We start from the raw sequence: 18,848 nt of genomic DNA on the forward strand, positions 1-18,848 counted from the left end.
CAACAACTATATGTTTCACAGCTCAACCTTACCATGGTTTTTCGTGCCTAAAATAGGTCCTACGAAGCACAGTTTACTCCCAAATGAAGTGTGCAGAAAGTCATGGTCAGTGGTGTCACTAGGGTTGGTGTCACCCAGTGCGGTAACTCATGGTGTCACCTTTCCTCTATTGACTTCCTTCCATACCACACTCATACAGAATTCTTAGTAACGTTCTTTGTACTAATTTATCCTAAATCATAATTCATATGTATCACTGAGTGTAATGCTAATAGTTGAAAGATAAACAACTAGTAAAATTAAAATTATGCTTTTAAGTTACAATATCATACACACAGAATAAGTGTGTTTACATATTCATAGTTTTATGCCGTTGAAGTTAAAATTTGATAAAATGTGATGTTTTGAAAAGATTTTTTAAAATTAAACAATTAAAAATTAAATTTGAAATTTGATTTAAAAAAAAAAATCTGGGTCCTGTTCTTACACTGAGCCTCACTCCATCCACACCATCTCTTCCACATTTGAAAGAGATACAGGCAAATGCCATAGCCTGCTTCTTCCAAAATGCAGATGTTTAAGGAACAGTGGTGTGTCCCCCCCTTAGGATGTCACCTGGTGTGGTTCGCACCCCCCTCACCACCTAGTGACACCACTGGTCATGGTGTTAATGATGCATCGCTTTTTTATTCTTCCAGCATTAATGAAAAGATTGTCTTTGATGTATGATGAGCTGTAATGGTTTCTTCTGAAGTGCCAATAGAAAGTTTAGAATGTTTTGTGCAGGCCGTATAATTCAGTGCAGATTGTAATCCCTCCATTAAGAATTTATAAAGGCATAATTATATAAAACATTAAAAATAAACAAGTTAGTGATAACAATTTATGTTCTTTTTAAACCAGAAATTCAAAGATGGATTTCAGATCTCACATTTTACAAGGACAGCTTCAAGCTAGCAATATGTATTTTGTTTTGCTGTAAAGTTTGGACAAAAAGAAAATTCTATTTCTCTTTTAACAAGAGGAAGTGGGTATATATGCATTACAATATTACCTTTATTTGGTTCACCTCCAAAGGAATTACATCATTAAGTGGATTTTGAAAATTAACTATACTACTTATATTGCATATTTCAAGTGTATATACAATTACACCAATATATGACTGCATTCTAGAATTTGTATCAACTTCAGGTCTTACTAAAGCATACTAACATGACGTTGTCTTTATCTTTAGTATTTGTGTTGTGACAAACCTGCCCTGTGATTGATGAGTAATTTTGCTTTTGACTAGAGTCAGGTTTACTTCAGTGTAGCCCCATTTGCTGCCTTTCAAATGTCTTGATCTACATGCTCCACCATCTTAACCAGCATTGACATCAAGCTAAAAATGCTGGTTTATGTCTATAGCATAGATTACTCTTGCTATACCTGTAAAGCTTTGCCCCTAAAACAAGAGTTTTAAAAAACCAACAGTTAACAGACCTCTAAATAGGTGCCCTTGTTGCATGTGGCCGCATTCTGCCATTCTGCCATGCTGAATGATGTTGTAAATTAGTTTACTGCTGCCTGTAAATGCTTTAAGTAATCTGTTATAAAATCCAATCAAACAACTACAGATTTACTTGCAGCCTCGAAGATGGAAATCCATGTCCAGGAAGGGACAAGCCTCTTCGCAGCCGAGCCATTAGGCACGAAGGACTCAGAGAAAGAAAGTAAGACTAGTGAGCAATCTGTACATGATGCCTTAGTTCCACAGCCAGCAAAAACAGAGACTATAGAAATAGCAGAATCACTGGGCAAAGGAGAAGAGAAGTTTCTTCCAACTCTTCCTGAACAGACTGTGGATACAAGTCCAAAAAAGGAGGAACTCGGGAGTTCCATAAAAACAGATATTGATATTGATTCTACAGGAGACTCGCATCAACATCCAGAACAAAAAGATCTATCATCACAGTGGCACCAAGAAGGTAAAACAGATGAAAAGGACTCAATATCCCAGAATCTTGCCAGTGAAGTACTACTCATACAGTCTAAAGACGATCAAGTGGATCTTAAAAAAAACGACTTTCCCTCTCCAGAAAGCATAAGTTCTTTTTTATCTTCAGACTCTGCAGTTAAATGTACCTTTTCTTCTGATACTCTAACAGCTGCTCAGTATAAATCTGAGTTGGAAGAGACTAACAAAAGAATGCAAATATCTACTGCTTCAGAAATTGCCAAAGACTTTTCGAAAGATCAAATAATTGACAAGGAGAAAATAAAAAAACAGGAAGAAAAAGACTTTGCAGCAGTGACTACTCCTGTTTTACAAACAATTACAGAACAAACATCTGTCCCAAGTGTTCCTCTTTGGGAGGAAGAGAAAGATATGACAGAAGATGAAAGTGATGAAGATGGGTACTCCATTTCCAGTAAACAAAAGCACAGAGCATTAGATGATCAGCGTTTTGTTACTCATGATGACCAGCCCACAACTGTTTTAGTTAAAGGAAAAGAAACTGAAGCAAGTGATCTGGAGGCAAGTGGAGACGCAACAACATGGGATGTCAAAAAGGAGGAAAAACACAGCATGGAGGCCTTCACAGACAGATATAGTCAGGAATTATTCCCTGAAAAAATGGAAGAGTCTTTCGATAAACTTGCATTATCTGAAACAGAGAAGCCCACTACTGAACCAAGTAATGAAACTCTGCAGAGAAAAGATTCCGGACACAATAGTAAAGGAGCAGGATTTTCTGTTACAGATCCAGACATTCACAAAATGGAGATAGAAGAGGATAAGTCGGGAATGTCTACATATTTTGAGACTTCTGCTCTTAAAGATGAAGCTGTAAAAAGTGAAATGCTACAGCACAGCAGTGATTACTATGAACTGAGTGATACTAAAGAACAGGCGTATGACCCTTATCAGAAAGATTTCCTTGTCTCTAAAAAAGACATTGAGGAATATCAGCCAGATTCATACCAACTCTCCGGTATACCCACTCATGAGATAGGATACAGTACCCTTGCTCAAGGCTTCCAAGAAGATGAATCTATGGAACCTAGTTCTCCTACAGAAAGAATGTACACTATTGACCCCAATGTTTATGGAGATAAGAGAGAACTCCACAATAAAAATAAAGATGACCTAACACTAAGCAGGAGTTTGGGGCTTGGTGGAAGATCTGCCATAGAGCAGAGGAGCATGTCCATTAACCTACCAATGTCCTGCTTGGACTCTATAGCACTGGGGTTTAACTTTGGACGTACACATGACCTGTCACCCCTAGGTTCAGACATTCTTGATAATGCCAGTGGGGATGAAGGTGATGACTATTTGCCAGTCACCACCCCAGCAGTAGAAAAAACTCCCACCTTCCCAACAGACAGCAGGGAAGGCGAAGAAGAGAAAACGGAGGAGCCAAAAACGAAAGAAGAGGGAGAGATGCAGGTAGAGCCTTTGTGTGAGTCACCCTTCCTGGCAAAAGACTATTACAAAAATGGGACTGTGATGGCTCCTGACTTACCTGAAATGTTAGACTTAGCTGGCACAAGGTCAACACTGGCATCTGTGAGCACAGAGGCTGAGGGGGCCCAGAGAAAGTCCATTCCTTCGGAGGCAGAGGACAGCAGTGCAACCCAGCATCTTATGGCAGATGAAAACCACATGACTCTAAGGGCTGACAGTCAACTAGAAGATTTAGGTTACTGTGTTTTCAACAAATACACGGTGCCAATGCCATCCCCAGTCCAGGATAGTGAGAATTTGACAGGAGAGAGCTGCCCCTTTGATGAGAAAATTAAAAGAGGTGTCATTGCAGATCTCTCACTGATAGAAGTGAAGTTGGCAGCAGCCGAGAGATCCAAAGAAGAAAAAGATGGTGACTCATCAATTTTAGGCAAAGACTTTGAACTGGAGAGAAAAGCTATTGATAAACTAGATACTGTGCTAGAAAAAAGCGAGGAACATACTGATTCTAAAGAAGCTTATTCTCCTGAAGATGCAGAACATAAGAGAGCAAAGCCTGATTCTGCTTTGGAAACTATAGATGATAAAAATGTAGCTGGAGTGGAAGAGAAAGTGTCTTTGATAACTGAGAAAGAGGAAGATGCCATGCACATCACTACCGAGACGGGCAAGGCAGAAATCTCTTATAAACCAGATTATGATGCTATAAAGCAGGATTTGGATACTGCTGCTCGACAAGTCGAGCAGGAATACCAAAGTAAATTAGAGGTTTGTGCTGATGAATTTGTTTCAGGGCAGAGCACAGTGGATCACGATGAGGTCCCCTCCACATTGCCCCAAGAACCCGTTGTATGTCCAAAAATTGAACCAAGTTCAATGAAAGATGCCACCAAACTGTCTGAATCTGAAGTTAAAGAAAAAGGTGGTAAGCCTGATCTTGTGCATCAAGAAGCAGTAGATAAAGAAGAATCATATGAGTCAAGTGGAGATAATGACCATGCCCAAGAGGGCTTGCCTGGAGATACTCCAAAGCCATATGCTGGCAAAATAGAACCAGAAAGTCCATCTCTCTCAGAAGAAGAGACTGTGTCACAATTGTTAGCGGAACAACAAGTTACAGAAGCAGAGGTATCAAAAATTACTCAACAAGAACCAGCTGAAGTTCAAATGGAGAACATACCACAGTCTAAAAAAGATCACGTGGAGTCTCTGGAGTTAGCTGACTCTGAGAAAACTGAAGATCTTCCTTGTCATTTAAAATATGAGAAAAAAGATACAGAAGAAGAACAACAACAGAAAGAGATCAAACCACTAGAAGAAGAGAAAGAAGATATTAAACAAGCAGAAGAACACAAGGAAGACATTAAAGAAACAGAAGAACATGAGGAGAATAAGATAGAAGTAAAGCATGAGGAAGGAAGGAAGTTGGAAGAAGAACATGAGAAAGAAGATAAGCAAGATGAAGAAGAGGAAAAGATTAAACAAGAGAAAGATTTAAAACAAGAAAAAGAACAAAAAGAAGCGAGTCAACCAGAACAGGAAGAGAGCAAGCAACCATACATAGAAGGAGACTTGGAAGAACCTGATGAAACAGTGGAAGATGTCTGTAAAGCTGTCCCTGGGGAAGTGCCTGAACCGAAAGGAGTAATAGAGTCTGTTGTTACAATTGAGGATGACTTCATTACAATAGTACAGACAACAGTAGATGAGGGAGAAGTCAGCTCCCACAGTGTGCGCTTTGCTGAAGCATCCCCAGCTGATGCTGAAGAGAAAGGTTTTCAACCGGAAGAGGAGGCGGACGTGGAAGTGGTTGCTGATATTGAAGAAGAGACAAAAGAAAGCTCTTTAGAAGCTCCTGGCTCACCTGAGCGGGAAGAAGTCCCATTAACTGATTACAAGACAGAGACCTATGATGATTATAAGGATGAAACAACCATCGATGACTCGATCCTGGACACTGACAGCATATGGGTGGATACTCAAGGTGTGCCTTATCCTTTCTTCTTTTTCTTTCTTTGCTTCAAGAGTAGTTTCCTGATAATTAAACAATAATAACTTATGCTAGTGAATTCAGGAATGTTTTTTAAATGATGCCAATATGAAGCAGGCTAATTTTTTTTTGAAAAAAAAATTGAAATCCCACTGAAATCCAATGAGCTTTTTCACTAATTCTCTTTTTATTGTTGTTATAATTTACTCTGATCCTACAGATGATGATAGGAGCATCATGACAGAACAGTTAGAGACTGTTCCTAAAGAGGAGAAAGCAGAGAGAGAATTGCGGAGACCGTCTCTCGATAAGCATAAAAAAGAGAAACCCTTAAAAACGGGGAGAGGCAGGATTTCTACTCCTGAAAGAAAAATAGCTAAAAAGGAACCTAGCACAGTCTCCAGAGATGAAGTGAGAAGGAAAAAAGGTTCATTTAATACTCACTCTTTTTCCTTTAATGCCGTACTGTGAGTTGTTCATCTGTTTTACAAGAGTAGTATTTTAGCAGTACTGTTACACATTATGAATAAGAACAGTCATTTCTGTCACCAGCAAGATTTCCAGTTCATTATACCACTTCCATCATTCCAGTGGCATGCTGGTGGTCTTCCATTATGGACCATATCAAAATTATACCCGGTGCTCCATCTTCATCTTAACTAGGATGAAATAATCTGAAAACAGTAATGCTAGCATAAAGACACGTATGCATATGATTTTGGATTGTTCCATTTATTTGATTTGTAAATCACTTGCTACACCCAAAGGGTGTGCAAAAGCTAATAACCTATTTATTAAAAAACTCTTGAAATTACAAAACCTTTGTCTTAAAAAAACTCCAGCATAGGAGTGAATAAGAAGAATAGCAACAAAAGCTGGGACAATTAATAAACCAAAAACCCCAAGGGGAGTGGGGTGGAAATCTTTGCCTGCAGCCAAAAGATGATGAAACTGGCGCCAGGTAAACTTCCCTCGGGAAATCATTCCATAATTCCTTATTTTCTATCCTTAGCATTCCAGCCACCTGATAATATTCTCATTTCATTAATTGCCATATCTGTCACACTAGTTGTTGCATTATTCCTCCTGCTGTACAAGAACGTCAAGTTAGAGACGTTTCAGTCAATACCCAGAAAGTCAGTGGCTTCACAGGGATTTGATCCCTGGTCTATAGCTGATATTCTGGAGCAGAAGACGGTGGTCAGTCTAAGGTTAGTCCTAGATCTATCACTGAGCTATAAGAATTTTTCCATTGTTTAAAAAAAATGACAGGGTAAATCAGTTTGTTTGTGACGTATCGCTGGAGGTTGCCCAACACTGAGGATATCACAGAAATCCAAAAAATGAAACAAGATACGATTGCAATTTCACAACCGGTGACATCAGAACATTGGTATACAGGATAGTTAGAGATGTTTTGATTCCACCATTCTGGCATGGTCATGTGCACTTTGAACAGAATGTGCTCAGCTTCCAAGGGATATATGTGGTGGATGATATTTGTTACCATATGATATGAAAACTAAGGAACTCTGGACTGCAGCAGATTCAAGTCCTGATTAAATGGCGGACTTAGTACCAACTGTCAGTATTTTGTCATGTTGAAATATATTTCTATTTCTAAAAAAATTATTTCTGATTGTATGCTCTTGTTTTTTTGTCTATAGCTGTGTATAAGAAAGCTGAACTTGCTAAAAAAGCTGAAGTTCAGGCTCACTCTCCCTCCAGGAAAATCATTTTAAAACCTGCTATCAAACACACTAGACCAACTCATCACTCCTGTGTTAAGCGGAAGCAGACAGGTGACTGTGCTGTCTTGACTTTATGCAACGTGGCTGGCAAACATAGACATTTTTATTGGTGTTATTATTTGTAATCGCATTGCTCTCTTGGCTGCTCTAGTTTGGATTTTTTTATTTTTCCTCTAAGATTTTTTCGACTGTCATCAATGATACTTTTTTTTTGTATCATGTTCTTTTAAATTATTATTATTATTTTTTTAACAGAGACCATGATCATGTATGCTTGCCGTGCTTGGATTTCCCAAGTTCTGTAGTTGTTTCTTGGCTTTGTGGTTTGACAGTGATGTTGTAGAAACTTTTTCGTTTCGCTTTTTAAGTTTTGTTAATTTTATTTTTGCTCTGCTCTGGTGGGGAAGTGCTAATGGCTTTAAACCATGGTTTACATTTTCTTTTTATCTATTTCCCTTTTTTTCCTCTCATGCATAATAATAAGAAGCATTTCAACATTGTTCCAGCTTGTATTTCTATTGTGTTTACTGGCTCATCCAAGTCTATGACTGTTTTATGCATTTACAAAATTTTATTTATTAAAGCACGAATCCGGAAGGGGAAATGGAGCTCTACCATGAAGTCAAAAGAGAAGAATTCAACAGTCAGGACAAGTGGACATACTTGAACAAAATAACCTTCCTGAATACTTATCTTTTTTCATAATGAGGAAGTTGTGAAATACAGCAGGAATTCTGGGACTCTGTTGTAATTTAACATATAAGATATTGGGTTGTGCAGTGCTTTTCAGTTAAAACGTGGTGGGATAAATGGATACAATCCACAAGGAACAGCAACTGTGGAAATCCCTTTGACTTATGAGAATGGATAGGTTTTACACACCCTTCAGAAATTTAATATATTTTAGCTTTGAAAGAAATCAATGGAACGTATATATGTCCCTTCTTTTCTTGCATTCAAACTCACAGACTCACACCCAGAAAGACACTCTACCTGCAATCCTTTCTAGTTCATAATATTGTACTAGGCCCTCATTCAAACCTATGCTAGGTCACATAATATATTACTCTCAATTTACCAGCCTCTGAAGTCCCCCTCCCAGCCGTTCCCTGCTTCTTGGGGATCAGGCAGGATCACAGAAATATCTAGCCACTTCCTCATAACCAGATATGAAATAATTACAGCAGATTTCAGTGTCGATATCATCATTTCACATCTGGCTACAGGGAGACGCTTCTATGATTCTGCCCACTCCACAGAAAGGAGACGCTTCAGAGGCTGTTCAGTATGTTTGAGAGGAGTTTTGTGTGCAACAAAGGAAGGAAGGGAATGCCAACCTCTGCAATGTAAACATTTACTTAAAAAAAATCTAGACCTAAAACAAAGGGTGTTTCAGTTATTGCATCCATTTTCTTTCTTCATAGTCTTCTTGAGTTCTTCCACTCAGGGTGTCCAGGGCCTCATTTTAAAAGTGTGCAAGGACCCTTTCCTGTGAAAGCCTTGGGGTTTCCTGGCACTGACTGAAATCTCAGGACATTTTGTATATGAGGTGGCTTTAAAGCCTGGGTATCCATATCCACCCATTCTCACTTGGTGCCAGGGCTCTCTGGCTAAGAGGACTGATGTTTCACTGGGGCCTATTGTGTCATGTGGATCACAGTAGGAGTGGAGCACCAGCATCATGACAGGTGAGCCTTCTCATTACATAAGTGCTGGCAACTGTGGCACAGGTCCTGAGTGGGAAAAACTCCCAGTGGACTGGCAGTAAGCTTTACATGAGCCCCAGTAGCAGCACAGGGTCTGGTAAAACTCCCTGCAAGTCATATGTACTGTAGGTAAGAGCTCATGGGATGCAAGTCCTAGCAAGAATGGCAGCAGCTACTGGGTGCTTTTTACTGCCTGCCCATACAGTATTACATAGTTATCCAGGCTTTATCCACATTCTGGGGGCACATAGCCAGATTCTTTTCTGACCATTTTCACAGTCTGCTGACTTAGAGGCAGTTCTAAGCCTTTGCTGCCTCTTTCTTTTTGGCTTCACAAAGATCAACCGTGACAACATGGGGACCTCCCCTCTAGCCTTGAGTTGTGGAACAAGATGCTGCTAAACTGACAAGCCTATTTCAATGTTCTCTCCTTTTGAGATGCGGTGGGGATGTAACAATCAGTGTGACCTTCTCTTAGCCGTAATTCACAACTAGAAAGGTTTCTTAAAAGATGGAGAAGAAGTGACAAATATGAGCATGACTATCCATGCACAAGGACTCACATCATCTTCAGAGCAAGACTAATTCTCCCTCTGCCCCATCTTAAAAGACCCCTATACACGATCTTGTACTGTGGGCAGAGACTGAAGACTTTTTATGCTAATAGAGGAAGGAGCAGGCTTTTACTTGACTGTAGAAAACGTTCCCAAGAATTGTCTGTGCTGCACCATCAACTTCTGAGGCTCACCATATGACAGCAAAATCTCAGCTGGAGAGGAATCTTTCTTTGCCTTATGAAAGTCCTTTCTGTTCCAAGTGACTTAGGGTCACATATGGATAAAAGATGCTTGCAGGAAGCACCATGGCTAATGTAAGCCTCAGGTGTAAAATTCCACTCCCAGTGCAAGAAATAAGTTCAGTGCTCATATTGATTCTTATAATTCGTTTAAGAATGAGAGTCAACAGTACTGGAATTACTGCACGTGATTTCTCAGTCATGGGCTAAATTAATTGTACACAGAGACATATATGTCACAAGCCAATTCCAGTCAGCATGAATCAAAGAGGTAGGTAAGTGATGGCTGTCTAGAATGATTACACACACATTCTCTTATGTTCCTTTGCCTGCTAAATGAAGGGTCTCTTCTTGCCCACCCAGCAGTCCTGCTAGCCACGGGAGAACATTCCTTAGTTGACGTTTGATGTACCACTTTAAAAAAAAACTTATCAAGTGACCCAAATATTATGTTTTCATGGGAGTGCTTTAAAGCTCAGCAAGTTTAAAATGAATATCACTGCCCTCTCATATGCAAAATTTAGGGATGGATAGGGATCAAAATATATGAGGTGCTGAATCCAAAGTTTGAAGTGTTGTTCCCTCAAGGATGAAATCTATCTGATCCTAAAAACTCTCCATAAATACACATTCTGCATTTCTTGTGTTGGTCATATCATAATGCAATAATGCATCTCAGCTTCTTACTACAGAGGTAAGCAACAGAGCATCCAACTTACATCCACCCCATCCTTTCTTAGGGTGTGTTGCAATTTAGTTTGTGCCAGATACAGAATGCCAGAGATCATTCCTTTTCTAGCAGTCTTGCAAAATGCCTTTAACACCTTCCCAGAGAGGCAATGTGACAGTTTGACTTGTCCAGTGTGTAGGAAGAGCTACATTCCAAAGGATATAGAATCTGGACAGGCTAAATCAGGTGATAGATTTAAACTGCAGTATTAAAGTGATTTACATTGCAGCATTAAAACCATTTCCAGTTATCACTCAGAAGGGTCATTATCTCGACTTCTTCCAATTTTAATCCTGCATTTAACCTCCCACATACATACACACATACCAACAGGTTTCACACACACACACACACACACACACACACACACACACACACACACTGAAGTGGATGGTTTAAACTAGAGCATGGATTTACAGCCACTTTGGAAGGTGCTGATCAAGCCATCCCACATAAGTTAGCAAAAGAAAATAGAAGAAAAAAGGCCTTCTGTTTCACCTCATTCCACAAATAGGGATTAAATTATTATGGAATGAGGAGAAGGGTAAGTGAACATGTCCAGAATATGAAAGTTACAAAAAACAAACAATTTTGCTCTAGTCTGAAATAACTATTTCTCCAAGAAGATAAAGGAGATTATCACACCTGTCAATCCTGCCAGGATAGATACAGGATTGAAAAATCAAAACTGGGTGTTATTGCATGCAGCCAAGGCCAGGTGAGTGCAACCCATCTGCAGCCCAGACCTCAGCTGCACTTTCAAAAACAGTAAACTCTGGTTTATGAAAAGCCTCTGGATAAGCGCAACTGGGGTCCGGGCTGTGGATGATAGGCTGCATTCATCTGGCCCCGGCTGAGTGCGACACACCCACTTTTAAATTTAAATTTGATTTTATCCCATCAGGGATAGGTCAGTTTAAAAGGTGTGCGATAATCTCTATAATCAGTACAAATTTCTTTTATTTATATCCCCATCCTTTGAACTTTGAGCTTGCCCAAGATATAGGGAAAGGATTCTCCCTCCCCAATGTTCAAACTTCCATCATGTGAAGTAAAGGGGTTAATCCTAGGAAGTAAAACATTTCCCCCTAATCCAATGTTCTGTTGAAGAGGAGTGAAACCATAGGTTCATTCTTCATCCTTTCCCCCATATTGTGTTCTTCCTTCCCCCCATATCACTCCATTATAATGCAAAGCGAAAAACAAATGCACTTGATCCCAGTGCCATCCCCTCCCTCTGGTATTTTTAGTATGTTTGACTAGCAATAAAGAGATCATAGGAAATAAATGTTTAATGTTGAAGGCACCACAGTATCTGTGGTGAAATGTCCATAGTTCTTCCTTTCCTTCACAGAGAGATGCTTACACAACATGTAAAAACACACAAACACTTTCAAATGAGAGAAAATAAATTGTTGTCAGAGAAAGATCCCAAAGAAAAATTTGACAAATATAATTCTTGTATACAGTTATGGGATATTGGAGGATATCACCACCAGAAATATATTTGTGAATAGGTAAACACAACTTCATTTGCAAATCAGATTGCCAAGACTCATATTTAGCAGCTATCTCTAATTTCTAAAGCAGTTCTGCTATTGAAGGGCAAAACATGGTAACAGCTTCTAATTATGAGTTCAAGGTCTTGTTTGTTCATAGCTTCTTCAGTAGTGTGATAAAATCAATGTAAGGGTCTCAAAAACAAATACAATTGTAAAAAGCTAAAGACTTTCCCTCTCCACACAGATTTCCATCTCAGTGGAAATCTAATCAGAGCTCAGTGAACATCTTTTTGAAGTTTCTCTTAAATCTTGGATAAAAACAGGCCTCTAATGAAAAATTGTTTGATGAGTAGTGTTGTGTAACGTGGTAAGTGCAGAATAGATCAAAGTTAAATACAGGTGACAAAGGCCCTGTTCAGACCGGCCATTAAGGCTGGCCTGGGGCCGGAGTTTGGGTGTCACGTCCAGATGATGCATGCCCCAACTCCACCCCCTAGGGCACCATGACACCATGTACCGCTCCACACGGCGCATGGCATCATGGGGTTCCTCTGGTGCTGCATCCATATGACACAGCGCCAAAGTAGTACAGTGGTACCCCGGGTTACGAAATTAATTCGTTCCGCCGCCGCTTTCGTAACCCGAAATACTTATACTGGCAAACTACTTAGTGCTGAAGAAATGGTGATCACTGCCCTCCAAAGAAACAGTCAATGTAATTAAGCTTACAATACTAATTATGTGAGTCTGAACTATTAGTGCTATTTTCACATAACAAAAACAAAACATAGCCCCCTCTTTTTGATCATTAAAACTACAATTCACAAATTGGCCTCTCTGGACCAATTTATATACACTATTTTTACAGATGGTACATATTACACTTAGATGTGTTGTAGTTGTTTTCTGTGCCTTCCACATTGACTTTGACTTATGATAACTCTCTCCTAGGTTCTTCTTGGCAGGATTTATTCAGTGGATATTTTGCAATTGCTTTCCTCTTAACTAAGGGAATGTGACTTACCCAAGGGTTTCTATTGGTTTACCGCCTTGACTTTGCTTCCAACTAGACTCGGGATGAACTCTAAGAAAGTGGATCTTATTGCATTTCCCTGTCGCCAAGGAGTATACGCCTGTTTGCAACCTGGGCTTCTCTGGGACCTCCTGCATCTTTTCAAGAACAGGATTTTCCAGTTCTTGACAAGATGCATCAGAAATCCAGCTTGCAAACAGTCTGCGTACTCACTGATGACAGTGAAGGCAATACGATCTGCCTTCTTTAAAGTTACATCCCACATCTGTCGTGGGAGCAAAACCAATGTGAGTCTGGTAGCCCTGGTTTCAATGCCCCTTCCTATGACTGAAGGGGCATTGAAACCATGGCTACCAGACTCTCCCAGCCTCAAATAGTACTACACAAATGGCTCCTAGGTGTGTGCATTTTTTATGAGTGTGTAAATGACAATGTTTCTGTAGCTCAAGCTTTAAACAACGAATTGAGTAACCATTAATGTTCCACGTGCCTTTCCAAATCAGTTAGCTAAAAGGTGTGGGAAGGAGAAGAAGAGAAAATAAATTTGCGATAGACAAAAAGAAAGGAGGGAGGGAAGGAAGGAAGGGGGGAAAAGAAAGAACCTTAGGCCACCCAAACACTGCGTGGGAATAATCCGTAGAGGAGCCTTTTAGTCTGTAACAGCAGAATAAGGATAGGTTGTCAGGCCTGGGGGGGGGATTGGGCACTGTTTACAAAGCAGGATTAAGACAGACATGTGACACAGGAGTTTCACACAGGGGTTTCTCTTATTTCGAAGAAAAGAAGTGGGCCAGAACGTTCACGTGATTCGCTGTTCAGCGATTTACGTGAATTTGAATTGCATTCGAACTGACTTCCCATTGCCTGAAAATAGCTTGCCATTGCCCGAATTTGCGTGTGGTAGTCTATCATGCAGTAACGTGAAACCCCATGATTGCGTTCGGATTTGCCATTGGATTATACTTCTAATTTCTCTTGTCTGATAAACTCCACAGGTGATGGGACACATCTGAGAGTAGGAATGAAGAAAACATTTTAAGTGTCTAACAGCTCAGCCCCATTATTATTTTCTCTGAGGTGAACCCATAACTCATTGTAATTTCAGAGCCAATTCTCTAATCCCTGATAAACAACAACGGCAACTATTACATGACTTTTTGAGACAGCTCTCATTATCAGAGAAACTGTCTGATCACCTTCATGCCAAGGTCATTTGCTAGGTTGTTTTGCTGCTGGAAATCCATCACTCCAATTCAGGGGTGTCACTAAGGGGGTACAGGGCATGTGGACAGCACCAGTTGACACCCTAAGCAGAGAGTGACACTGCTGCTCTCCAAAACATCTGTCTTTTGGCAGAACCCGGCTGTGGTGTTTGCCACTACACGTTAACTCAACATGGTTTTGTGTGTCTACTGTAGTTGTGGCTAACTCATAGATCCTGACCATTATCCCCACCATGCTGGAGACAGAAACAAACTGGTCTAAAACAGTGCTATTAGACTGTGTGTGTGCATTTTTAAAAACGGTGATTGTACAAGATTTAAGGGGACTGACCCAACAGATAGCTCAATAACTTCTTAATAATTTTCAGTGTATTATTTCCCACTGTACAATAGATAGGAAATCTTAATAACTATGACTATTCAAGAATGGAAATAGAATGTTTCAAGTGGCAAAGAAATTCTTTGCAGAAAAGATGAATAAAACCCACTGGAAGCACAGCAAAAAGGGGAGCGGAGTAGACATGAATAATAAAGAAGACAATTTTACTCACTGAAAGTTTTTCCTTTGCTTGCTTAAACATCCCAGGAGTTTGATTCATTTCACCACCAGCAGCATTAGATACAAAGAAAACAAATGCTCAAACGGTTCAAAGAAGTAATTTCAAGCTCATCTGTAACATATCCCATTTGAATTGCCATGCAATCTTTTTTTAAAAAAAGAACAGCTTTGTTTTAGCAATAGGTAACAACAGCAACACAAATTGCAATGAAGATGTCAGAAGATAATGTCTTTTGTGTTCTCTGTCCTGGGTAAAGAGGTTTCACAGTTTCCAAGGGACCTTGTCAAGTGGCATCATGCAGAAATCTTATCAAGCAACTCACACCTACAGTACCAAAATATCATCTTCTGTCCTTTTCAGAAATTAGGGATGGGGATGGATTATATACATAGGCTGTGTGTGATAGCCTTTGACCAGGACAGCACCCTGTACAGTTACCATGGCCTCAGTTTAAATGCTAGTCCCCTAGAGTAGACCTATTATATCAATGGATTCACATGCATGTCAATTTTTTATTCAGCAACTGATCAATTAGTTTGCACTAGTTGTGACTAGCAAGTAAATTAGGCTCACGTGCCTTAAATATGGTTTTACGAGGATAGAACAGAACATAACGCAATAAATACCACTAGAAACTGTTTTTTAATGTTGCATTATCACAATGTTTTTGAAAAGTCACTTTCACCTACACAGAGAGAAAACTGCTCTAGGCCTATTGTAGTCTATGCATTGCTGCAAATGGCCCTTATGTTCTGCCCTCTGATTGCACAACATGGGGTTTCCATAATTTTGTGTATTGGGTTTACCTCTGACATGGTTTTGGGAGAGAATGGACCACAGGACACCTCAATGGAGGAATTCAGTAAGATGATGGAAAGAGTGATGTTCATATGAGGGCTAAAGCAGGGCTGGACACACATTGCAAGCACCCAAGTTTTGTTTTTGAATGATTTCCAACCTTCCCTTGTTGACTTTGGAGGTCCTGGATGGGTCTTCTGTTTAATACATGGGGCTTCTATTGGCACTCAACTGTACACAAGCAGAGTTCCTTTCAGAACAACCTCACCAACAGGAGAAAGGTAAGGACTGAGCAGCCAGAAATGGTGCGGTGGTGCTCTTTATCCTTTAGAGGCTCAATGTACAGCTATTATACTGATTATTGGATGCTATGAATGGAATCCAAAAAAGAAGCACAAACTGTAATAGTGGGTTTATAAAAGATTGTACTATGACAAGTAGCTTTCGGAGCAAGAAGGTGTAGCATTCCATTCACAAATTATCTCAAATTTGAGTTGAGGCCAGCTATGACAAATATCCATTGGTTTGAGAAATGCAAAATTTACCCAGGTTGCTCAGGGCTCCATTGCTCCAAAGCAATAGATCTGCTGCTAATGTGACTAATTTTGTTTTTCCATAGAAGAACCTACAGTTTAAATAGCCTCCTACTTCAGATATGTGCTAAAGACGTAGGGGAGAAGGGAAGGAGAGAATGGAAGGTCCCACCTGTAAATAGGTTACACTCAGCCCAGGTTGCATGTGCATTTTTATCAATTCTACCATCATTAGTTTCCACAAATAACAGGTTTATTCTTGAATCAGATAATCAGATTAACATCCATTGCTATAACATGAGGAAGCCTTTCTTCCTGACTCACCTGACACATAACAAGCCTCCATCTGAAACAACAAACCTGGATCATGACTTTGCCCTGTCCCTTGGAGCTTTGACTAACAGCTTAATCATGCAAGAAACTTTTTAATTCTGGGCCGACACCATGAATTTCAGGTGAGAAAGACAAGCCTAATACATGTTTGTCTCAGTTCATAGCCCAAGCTGATGCTTCTTGTCTGGCTGTGGTATGAAGGCTGTGATGTCACAAAGGAAGCAAGGGTTACATTTTCAACAATCAAAGAGTGAAATACAAACGAAGCTATGTTCACTCAATGACAGTGATGATTTAAAAGGCTTTCTTCAGTTTCAAAGCCTTCTTTTCTTTTTCATGTTGTGTTTCAACAAGAGGGGTAGGAACTTAGAATCAACATCTGTGTAACTGCGAGTAATGGGTAGACATGCTTGCATGAAGTAGCTTCAGAAAGCTTGCTTTTCTCCAAGCCAAGTTCTAATATCCCCATTTGTCCAAACCAAACCTACCAGAAGAAGTCCCACTGATCAAGTCAATGGATTTCTGTCCAAGAATTGTGTTTCAAAATAGTAGTTATAAAAATGGTATGGATGTCCATCTAAAAAATTAACAAAATCTATATATATGAATAGATCATTCTTAACTTTCTCGGATTTGCAATTTTCCCTTCCTTTTCGAAGTTCAGTTTGAAAACTTGAGGCAAAGAAAGATAGCCATCTACGGTTAGCATTGTGGTTCCAACCCACATTTCTCAGCAGCCCAGATCTTTAGCAGGAGAGGGGGAAAGCATTGCAGATATTGCTATAGATGTAGTTTTAAGTGAGGATTGTGGTGTTTTTTTCTAAATCTCTGCTTCTGAGCTCATTGTTTTCCCACTGCTGCTGCTGTTTGGTGGAAAAACAGCAATCTCGGAAGATCATAGGACTGTGGTTAAAGTTTTTTATTCCCCTGCACAGTAATCCTAAATTTCGAGGGCGAAAGGTTTAGAGCTCCATTCCTGTTAACTGAGATGCATTGGAACAGTGTGCCTGCATATATGCAAAATGATGTAAGGGGAGAAATGTGCATCCATAGGAAATTGGGTGTGTGTTACCGAGATGCGGAGGGAAAAAATGCCCTGCAATCTCTGTCAATACTAGACCACAACCTACGTGAGTGAAGATTGTGCACCCCTGATTTCAGACACCAGAAAATTAAAATGGCAAGACTTTAGAGGCCATCATAGCCAAATGTGAGTTTGGCTTAACAGAGCCACATAAAGTTCTCAGGCTGTTACAGACTGCCAAAATAAAGCTGCTAGGGTCTCTTTGGAGGTATGCGTGTTTAAATGATGCATGCATCCTAAGAATCCGGAAGCTGCACCAAAGCTGCACTCCAGTGCTTAGGAATGGAGTGTGGCTTTGGTCGATCTCCGGACTCTTAGGACCCATGCATCATTTAAATAGCATACTTCCAAAGAGACCCAAGCAGCTTTATTTTGGCAGTCGTAACAGGCCAGTGTACCTTTCTATGCTAGTGTCTCTAATTTTCCTTCCACAAGAAAACAACCATTTCCCTTCAAGGCCATATCATAGGAAGCGATGAGGTGGCATTTTTCTTGTATTTTCAGTTTTAAACCCCCCCCCCCCGCCCCGCGACTTTCACTTAGAGATGGCTGGCATATATGACATACAATCCTCATATACACTTTGCATGTTGAATTTCAAGTTCGTATAATCCTCACACTTCTTCCTTTCAAAAGTAAACTGCAAGATTTAGTGTCTGGGCAGTCTAGTGCTGGCATGACTTTTGCATGCAACAGGAAACCATGGTTTCCCAGTTACATCTGAAACGACCTGGCAGTATAATTGGAAAGATGCTAAAGGATATTTCAGCATTTACACACACTCTCATTGCCACTCAAATGTGAAATTCCAGAACTATAGCATTTGTACCAATGAGTACAACAGTACAGTCAGCCTCCTTATCCACGGATTCTTTGTCCACGGATTCAGCATCTACGGTTTGAAGATATTCCAAAAAAGTAAAATTCCGATGGTAAACCTTGATTTTGCCATTTTATATAAGGGACACACATCTTACTCTACAATTGTATTTAATGGGGACATGACTATCCATGGATTTTGGTATCCACAGGGGTCCTGGAACCGAACCTCAGCGGATACCAAAGGCTCACTGTACTGGAAGACTGACAAGCAGAAGGCACTTGTTCTTAGATAGTATTTACTTCTAAACTGTAAAAACCAATTTATTTTCACTAATATTTAACATGATTAGACAGCTTTAAATGGATATAGGGGCTGTACAACAGCCCTGAAGGGCAGTCTCCAGCCACCCTTTCTTCAGCTGGATCAGGGCCACGGCACCACATGCTGTGGGCTTTCCAGGGTGCAAAAAGGAGATGCAAAAGGTGGCTCCTTTTGCACCCTGGAACAAGGCGCCATAGATGTGGAGGCCTGG

General features: G+C 40.0%; 1 protein-coding gene across 1 annotated transcript in view; it reads left to right on the forward strand.

Annotated features, from left to right (window-relative positions):
• The window catches only part of MAP2 (microtubule associated protein 2), a 329,228-nt gene that overhangs the window by 268,111 nt on the left and 42,269 nt on the right, over positions 1–18,848 (forward strand). Inside the window, 3 exon segments of the mRNA XM_042447021.1 lie at positions 1,620–5,438; positions 5,665–5,871; positions 7,112–7,246. Coding sequence (XP_042302955.1) covers positions 1,620–5,438; positions 5,665–5,871; positions 7,112–7,246 — 4,161 coding nt within the window.

This window comes from Sceloporus undulatus, chromosome 1 (assembly GCF_019175285.1).
Source record: "Sceloporus undulatus isolate JIND9_A2432 ecotype Alabama chromosome 1, SceUnd_v1.1, whole genome shotgun sequence".
Classification (NCBI taxonomy): Eukaryota; Metazoa; Chordata; class Lepidosauria; order Squamata; family Phrynosomatidae; genus Sceloporus; species Sceloporus undulatus.